The following is an 8,957-nucleotide window of genomic DNA, read 5'->3' on the forward strand; positions in this document are numbered from 1 at the left end:
GGGCTTCCTCCTGGTTGAGACCTATGGGGGGCCCTGGGGAGAGGCTGTGACCAGGAAACTTGAGGCAACCTTTAAGACTGGAGAGCTGGCCCTGGCGGGCTGTGAGCTCACCTGCCTCGCTCTGGTTGTAGTAGCCGCGCAGGTTGTCCAGACCCGCTCGGAAAGCCACTGCGGTGTCTCTGTAGATCGCGGTGTTCCTGTCCCCATACTCTGGCCCCAACTGCTCCACCCAGGGGGCCAGCGGCTCCTCCCGCGGACTCGCAGCATCGCTGTCGAACCTCACGAACTGCGAGTCGTCCACGTAGCCCAAGGCGATGAAGCGGGGCTCCTCAAAGCCCGGCCGGGACATCGTGTAGAGGTACCTCAGGGAGTGGGGGCCTGGGGGCGGGAGGGGCACCAGGTTAACCCATCCCACCCACTTCCCCACCAGTCTGAGTCTTAGGATGAAGGAAACAGGACCTTGGAGAGTTTCAGTGAGTGATAACAGAAAAGGGGTGGAGAGAAAAGATGGCTGTATTTCATAAGATTGGAAGAGAAGGGTGGGGATGGAGGGGGTGGGTGCAAGGGCTTTGAGCCCCAGTCCAGGGAAAGCACCCAGGGAGTCCACTGCTCTGACTCCAGAGGAGGGTTTTCTCCCCATTCTGTACACACTCACCCACCGATGCCGGGAACAGGACAAGGACCTGTGAGAGCAACAGAAGGAGGCTTCTGGTCCCGATCACCAGGAAACTTCTCTCCTGGAAAATTTTGTGAACAAGAATCAGGTGATGCTTACTGATGCCCTCTCCAGAAATGTGCAGCAAATAGGAACGAGAACTGGGGCGTTGTTACCACTGTCCAGGCAGAAGAAACCTTCACTCTGTGAGAATGAAAAGAGATTTCCCCCAAAAGACGTGATCTCCCCAACACTGGGATCTCCCCAACATGGACTCTCCAAGCCCTGCCACTCTGATCAGCCCTGCACCTGGGCTTTGCCCTGAATACTGTCCTCAGCTGGGACAGCTCTTTGTCACTGTCTCCTGAGCCTGGCCAGGGGGCTCCTGGGAAATCCCCGAGGCTGTGCCCAGGCCTTCTTCCTCCACTGCCCCTTTACTGGAACCCCTGTTGTCCCCCACCCCCTTCACATCCCTGCCCCTGGTGTCTCCCAGAAAACTCACTGGAAGGGGTCCCAGAGTTCTTTCTCAGAGGGAAGGGAAGGGGGTGGACCAAGTATCGCTGGGCCATGTCTAGTGCCCAGGAGCACTCTGCCTTCTGCTGAATGTGGCCTCCATCTCAACATCAACAGTGATGTGTCACCTCCCCTTGACTCCCTCTCACACTTTGGGCCTCTCCCCACTGCCAGGAATTATTTGTGAAGAGCCAAGATGGACAGTGTTTTGCATCTAAAAGAAGGTGCCTAGGGGCAGCCCTGGTGGCACAGAAGTTAAGTCTCAGTGCTCAAGCTATAGGCAGCCACTGAGGCCTGACTCTACCACCCAGCCAGGGAGCTGCCCCACGTGGCACAGCAGACTCTCCTGCCTCACTGCTGCTCCCCTCAGAGTGTGTTCCAGTCCCCACTCCATCTCCGGTAAATCCCACACCCTAACCCCTCTCTTGCTGTCTCTTGTGCACACACACAGCCCTGCACTTCTGGCCTACACCCCAGTTCTTGTTGCATAAATAAATAAATAAAATATTTTTTAAAAGTTAAAATTAAGAAAACAATGAAAAATGGTGTAGGGGGGCTTGGGTGAAGTGTGGTTTGTGGTGACACAGGACCAGGAAGTTCAGGGGAACTAGACCTTGAAGTCAGGGAACTGCTTGACTACCAGCCCACTAGCCAAGGGAACGTGCTTATAGCACCCTAGGGATCTGGATGGAGTGGGCCCGGGAGCAGTGCTGGGCACCCACCTGTCATAGTGCTGGTGACAGCACCCCCAGTGGTGACATCCAGGACACATTGTGGGTGCAGCGCAGAGTGTCAGTGCACCCAGACACCAAAGTTCTTTGCCCACAGAGGGAGTTTCTCCAGGGCCCACCCACACTAGACAATTTTCCCTCAAGACTTTGCCCAAAACATAACAGCTTGAATGGAGACAAAGAACCAATGTACCAAGCAGGAGTGAGACTATGGACTAGACCCAGACTGGCATGCCTCAGAGGTGCAGTGTGGGCCCTGAATGTGGGCAGCCGCACCCCACACCGTGTGCTTTCCGTGCATTCCAAGTATCCCCAGCATTGTCTGTGCTCAGTCCACACCCTAAATTCCTTTCCTCAGGGAAAACTCAGTCCCTTCAAAGACTCACCGACTAGCACAAACTTGGGGACTTCTTCCCACTGAACGCCCATGACCTAAGATCTTAGTTACATTTACAACGTCCCTTTACACAACAACGACATTAGGATTTGGAGGGGAAGATGAGGGAAAGGGAGGCAGTGATAGCTGTGGGGTGACTGTGCCACCATGGCACCTGCCTCGCATGACCTGGTCCTTCCTGTGTGTCTCCTGGGGTCACAGATGGGAACTGAGTCCACGTAAGGAGATTGCTTGAATGGTAACAAAACACATTCTTTAGCCATGAAAATGTTACATCTTACAGCACAGTGACATGCTTAATACAGAGAACAAATTGAAATTCAGTGCCACAGTGAACTGAAATTCACTCTCTCGGACACGGGATCAGTTGTGCCCACGGGGGACCAGAGAGCGTCCTCCCCCAGCTCCCAGTCGGGGCCCAGTCGGGGCCTTGTCGGGGCCCAGGTCTCTCAGGCTGCAGGCAGCAGCTCTGCACCCTGAGGGCCTGCAGGGCTGGCGGCTGGCGGGGAGCTGACTCACTCTTGGGGCTGCTGGAAGGAGCCTCCGCTCCTAGGCATAGGGAGGTTTCCCACGGGCTGTTCCTGACCACCGCCGGCTCCCCAGAGGGGCATCTGGATGGCAGCTGCAGTGGGCACCAGGCTTCAGTCTACTCTCAGCAGGGAGCCATTAGGTGCAGTCTTACTACCTCCTCGTGAGCTCCAGCTCCAGGCTCAAGTGTGGACCTGTCGATAGAGGCTACTTGGTCACTCAGAGATACCTGGTCAGCACTGGGCCGTAGGGCTGGCAACGTGAACAATGGGTGGGCACACTGGCCGGAACAGTATTTATAAGAGGGAATCAAGACATCTGGAGCCTTTAGCCTCATATCTGCCACCCTGGTCACCCCATTCATGTGCCATAGATGAGGCAAGCTCAGCCAGGTGTTGGGGAGCCCGGGGCCTCAGGCAATCACCAGAGCAGTCAGTGTCCACTCTAAGTTCCCCTACTGTCCTGAGTGAATCACTGAACCCCACAGTTCCCCCTTCCCTGATCCCCCCACTTCTCTCTCAGCTCCCTGGTCAAGGCCAATGTGCAGGTGAGTTTTCAAAGCCCTGGTCTATCTGTATCAGGATGGCCCCAGAAAAAGGGGAGGCTCCAGGTGGCTGCCCCACCCAAAGGAGGGTGGAGCTGAGCAGAAAGAAGAATCTGGAGAGCAGACTGGAGAGAAAGGAAGCAGGGTGGAGGCCAGGAGGAGACCTGAGGGGCACATGAAGCAGAGACAGGGGAAGTAGCGGCTCTAGTTTCTTGGTCCTGGACTGGGTGACACAGACGTGGGTGAGAGACCCGTGGGGAGGTGACTATGGCAGCATTTATCTTGATTTTGATGTTGGTCTTTTCCTCCCAGATTTGTCTGACCATATCTGACCCTGGTGGGTCCCCACCAGAAGGTGCTTTAGGCTTGTGGCAGCTTTCTGCGCTTGCATTGGGCCAGTCCCTTGTGGGTGGACTTTTACCCAGAGGGGATGGGTAACTTGGGTGCTTGATTTATCAAGCATATTCTTTTTCTTGTCTGTATTGCACACTAGTTCCTTTCCCTTAAAGTTCCTTTCCCTATATGATTTGCCGTGATGTGGCAAATGGCACAACCTATTTAGAGCAGGAAGGTTTGGGCATCCTGGGGTGTCCTTTTCTAAGTCCACCCCTCTAGTATGTCCAGTATTTGATCCTCCGGCTCTTTTCCTTATTCACCTGTCTAGTTACAGTGGTCTCGGCTAAGGGCAGGAAGGTGGAGGGGAAATGTTTTCTCCCCATCCCCAAGGAGAGCAAAGGGGTTAAGGGGAGACCTGAAAGGTGGATGGCGGGGGCTTCGTTGGTCCTGATGACAAGAGCCTGAGGCATTTCCAGGGGTCCCCTGGGTATCTTGGGGACCCTCTTAAAAGGGGTGTCATCTTAGGAAGGGGTTCTTGAACCCACACCCGGCGAACCCAAGAACCAGCTGATTATGTAACAGGGTGGTCTCCAGGAAAAGGGGGAGTTCAGGTTCCCTGCTACACCCAGAAGGAGGGTGGAACTGAGCAGAGAAAAGAAGAGAAGGAATCTGAGAAGGAAGCAGGATGGAGGCCAGAAGGAGACCTGAGGAAGCCACATGGAGCAGCAAGCATGTGATGGAGAAACCATGCATGTTTCTTGGCCCTGGACTGGTTAAAACAGATGTGGGTGAGAGACCCGTGGGGAGCATAGCAGCATTTATGTTAATTTTGATTTTGTTCTTTTTCTCCCAGATTTGTCTGGCCACTTCTGACCCTTTTCTATGGGTCCTGGCCTGAAGATGCTTTAGGCTTGTGGCAGCTTTCAGGCCTTGCTTTGAACCAGTCCCTTTTGGGTAGACTTTTGCCCACGAGGGGATGGGTAACTTCAGGTGTTTGAAATAGAAATTATATTCTGTGTTGTACACTCACTGTATTAAAATTCCCTTTCATGAAATTCTTACATGTTTTGTCTTGATGCAGGCAGATGGCAGAACCTATTTAGAGCAGAAAGATTTTGGGGGTTCAGTGGGGCCCCCCCTCTCCCTGCCCTGTAACAGATGAGAACCAAGGGACCAGGAACTCTGTCACCTGAGTCTCCCTGCCCTGCTCTTTGCTTTTGTCCCCACTGGGCGGTAACTCCCAGTGTGTGATGAGTCACTGTCACAGCCCCTCCGACCTGCCCTCCCAGCGGCTTTCTCTCCCTCATTCACCTGTGCGGGTCCCGGATGCCCACGCTCTGGGGGGGGCGGTTTTCCTCTCCATGAAGACATCCCCGCACCCGCTGCAGCTCAACCTCAGACGAAAAACAACCGCTCAGCCGGACATCATGGAAGTAGCCAGGGCGGGCAGAATGCTGAGAGCCGGAGTCGCAGGGACCGACCTGGGGAAGGAAAATTACTGGGAGCTGAAAGTAGCGGGGAGTTCCTGGAGCTGCCCATAGGCTGTCCGTCAGCCAGTCGGGAGACCAGACGGTGCTCTAATGGACACTTCAGGCTGTCGGGAGGGGTCCTGGAGCGCTTCCTTCAGCAGATCCGGGCGGCGAAGGGAACTCGACTCTCAGCCGCTCAGAGACCCGAAAACTCTCCCCAGACTCAGCCCAGACGCTCTGGCGGTGGCTCCGCCTGAAGGCTCCCAACGGGCAGGATGCGGGAACAGACACCCACATCGCCTTCCTTCGGGCAGGCGCGTGGTCTAGCCCTGGGCGGCTCCCCAAGACCCGACTCCCTGATCTGGGACGCCAGGGGCTTTCCCACACATGAAATGGCATCGCGTCCCCCACTGACAGTCCCGGTGCGCGCTCACCTGAGCCACCCTCAGGCTAGGGGGTCCAGGGGCTGAGGAGAGATGGGGAGCGGGGTACAGGAGCCAGGAGGGAGGCAGTACAGGGGAAGGGAGAAGAAAAGGGAGCGAAATTATCAATGGAATAAATGTTATTTATTCATAAACCTATGGTCTATTAAAATATATTTAATTCCTATCAACCAAATATTTTATTTAAATTTAAATTTGTTGAAAGACGGCCAAACCCCCTGAGCTGAAGTGAAAGATAAAGAGTCTTTACCTTTACTGTGTCTAGCTCTTAGAAACAGTAACACCTTGGACTGGGTTTTGTTTTTCCATAACCACACCACCCATTTCAGAGGATAATATTTGAAAACCAACTTTATTAGGGTACACTTTAGGAGGGATCCAACTCATGCTGCAGTGGCTACAGATGGCTTCACAGTACTGCCCTGCAGGCACCAGGGGGCCACATATGTGCCCACTCTTTAAAGCTTTTCAAGAGCTAAAGAACATTACAAGGGTAATGCCACTTACACAATATGCATTTTAAAGAAGAAAACATGGGGAAAATATTCAGTTTTAACAGAGTTATCTCCAGTGGGTGGTAACTTGGTGACTTACACTTCGTGTCAAATGTGGTATATATTGTGGAAAGAAATGAAAATAGAAAACAAAAACACAACACAAGTGATCAGTGAAACCAAGAGATAACTCTTGGAAAGGATACACAAAATTGTAAACCCTTCACCAGGCTCAGTAAGAAAAGAAGAGCGAAAACCCAAATAAAAAGTGAAAAAGGCTAAATTCAAACATCTGCCAAAATAGAGATTATCGACAAAACACTTATCTATGTCTTAAGCAAATAACTTGGACAATCTAGATAACACAAATATTTAGAATCATCAACATTCCAAGACTAAACAAGGATGACATAGACAAGTTACACAGAAGAATCAGAAGCAAAGAGATTGTAAGAGTAAACAAAAGTCTTCATAAGAATAAAATCTCAAGTAGATTTTGCGATCAATTCCACAAAACCTTCAAAAAGGGTCAAATACCTATCCTGCTCAAAAGTTGAAGTTTTTTGAATGATGATAATATTACCCTGGTCCCTAAAGCAAGCAAGGACGACACAGACACAATAAATGACCAATATTGCTGATGAACATACATGCAAAAAGTAGTGAACAAAACGGGCAAACTGAATCCAGCAATACAGCATGAGAATCAGCCACCATGACCAAGTAGGATTCATTCTAGGAACAGAAAAGTGGTTCAACTTATGCAAATCAATGTCTCTACCACATCAACAAAAGGAAAGACAAAAATTGCATGATATTTTCAGTCGATACCAAAAACACATATGGAAAATTCAACACTCCTTTAAAATAAAAACTCTTTTGGGCCTCCCTGGTGGCACAGCAGGTTAGACTCAGCACTTGAAGCTATCAGCAACCACTGCTGCATGAGTCTGTTCCCCAGCCAGAGAGCTGCTCACATGGCCCAGCATGTCTGACCCACTGCTCCCCTCAGCAGTGTGATCCAGTAGATCTACCTGCTCTGCTTCCCACTCTGTCTCTGGTGAACCCTGTGATCCACTGCATTTCTGACCTGTACCCCAGTTCCTATATGCACCAATAAATAGAATAAGTCTTTAAAGATAAAGAACTTTGAAACACAAAGAACAAATGTTGGGTAACTTGGACAACCACATACCAAAACATAAAGTGAAACAAGATCTTCTTGATCCATACACAAATGTAAAGGAAAAAATGTGTTAAATATTTGGATATAAGACCTGAAATCATAAACTACTTAAAAGAAAATCTAGATAATACACTTTTGGAACTCAACCACAGAAACGTATTTGGGAATAACCCCAAAGGCCTAATACAAACACTGGGCTCCCTCAGGCTAAACAGCTTTTGTGCCTTAGAAGAAACCCCAAACAGGTCGGCAGCCTGGGAACTCAGAGCAGGTATTTATTTGCACATGACACATGCAACAGGGCTAATTTCCAAACACAGAGAACTCACACACACAACTGCAAACAACCCACAGATCAAAATATGGAGAAAGGACCAATACAGACAGAGACTTATCCGAGGAAGCCGCCAGAAGGCCAGGAGCATGAACACAGGCTCAGCGCCACTTGGGAGTGGGAAATGCTGGTGAACACCACAGAGACCGTCTCACCCCGCGGGAATAATCAATAACACTGGCAAGGCTGCAGGAAAGGACACTCGGCCCTGTAGGTGGGGATGCGTATGGTACAGCCCGTGTGGGAAATGGAGTGGAGACCCCTGGGGGAATGCAAGTGCCCTGTGCCCCTGATGGGGGAAGAACAGAAAACCTGAAGGAGCCATCACAAGATGAAAACCAGACTCACACAGGAGGTGTGGCAGAAGGGGTCCACCGGACCATTCACCCAGTCATGGAAGTCAAGACTCTCTGTGCCTTATCACAGGGCATAAGGCCCAGGCAGGTGTCAGACTCCTGTATCAGACTGCTGCAGAGAGTGTTGGATACAGAGAGTGGGCCCATTGTGAAGTCTCCCTACCTTTAGGATTCCACATAGTTATCCTAAATCAGCAGCCAACAGGCCCCCACAAAGGAGTGAGCCCCCCATAGAGAGAAAATTACTCTATCAGGGCAGACTGTGCCCTGGCCCCGGGACAGCGGTCCTCTGCCCACCTGTGTCCATGCAGGTGCTTCTCTCCACCCACTCTCTCCCTCCACAGGGCAGCAGCCACCTGCCTGCTGTGACCTGCACCAGCTGGGGCTTCTCACTGACCTCCCTCAGCAGAGGCCGCTCTCTTAATGCCACCTGCCTGCAACCACGCAGGCCTCTCTCAGCAAGCCTGTCCCTTTGGGGCAGCTCTTCTTGCCCGTGTGTGTCTATGCAAGTGTCCCATCTCCTCTGTCCATTTCCCTAATAAACCTGCTCTTTCAATAACTGACACCTCTGTATCATGGGAAAACTCACATGGGAGATATTCCACGTGCCGCTGAAAGGGGAGCTTTGAGGAAATCTTTCCCAGAGTGAACCCACGGACCCACCACTAAGTTCAAAAAGGACATCAACCCTACAACAGCACTGCTAATCTTCACAAAAGAAAATGCGAACTCTGACACAGGAAGATGGACGCGGCCGGTGTTCACAGCAGCGTTACTCACAGTCGCGAGGACATGGAGCAAACCTAAGTGCCCAGCGACTGAGGAAATAAAAAACCGTGGAATATATGCTCAAAGGAATACGACTCAGCAATTTAAAAAGATGAAATGCCTTTTGGGACAACATGGACAGACCTGAAGTGATATGTCAAGAGAATTTAGTCTGAAAGTTAATGACAGGTAACCAGATGGGC

At 51.3% G+C, this 8,957-nt stretch overlaps 1 protein-coding gene across 1 annotated transcript in view; it reads right to left on the minus strand.

Annotated features, from left to right (window-relative positions):
- LOC101628978 (class I histocompatibility antigen, Gogo-OKO alpha chain-like) overlaps positions 1-5,193 on the minus strand; it is a 15,700-nt gene extending 10,507 nt beyond the window's left edge. The window contains exons 1-3 of the mRNA XM_012734724.1: positions 5,016-5,193; positions 656-737; positions 42-378 (exon numbers count right to left, since the gene is read on the minus strand). Coding sequence (XP_012590178.1) covers positions 42-378; positions 656-737; positions 5,016-5,075 — 479 coding nt within the window. The 5' untranslated portion in view covers positions 5,076-5,193. The remainder of the gene's footprint in view (positions 1-41; positions 379-655; positions 738-5,015) is intronic.
- Positions 5,194-8,957: the final 3,764 nt, after the last annotated feature.

Source organism: Condylura cristata, unplaced genomic scaffold, assembly GCF_000260355.1.
Source record: "Condylura cristata isolate star-nosed mole 26May11 unplaced genomic scaffold, ConCri1.0 scaffold00067, whole genome shotgun sequence".
Classification (NCBI taxonomy): Eukaryota; Metazoa; Chordata; class Mammalia; order Eulipotyphla; family Talpidae; genus Condylura; species Condylura cristata.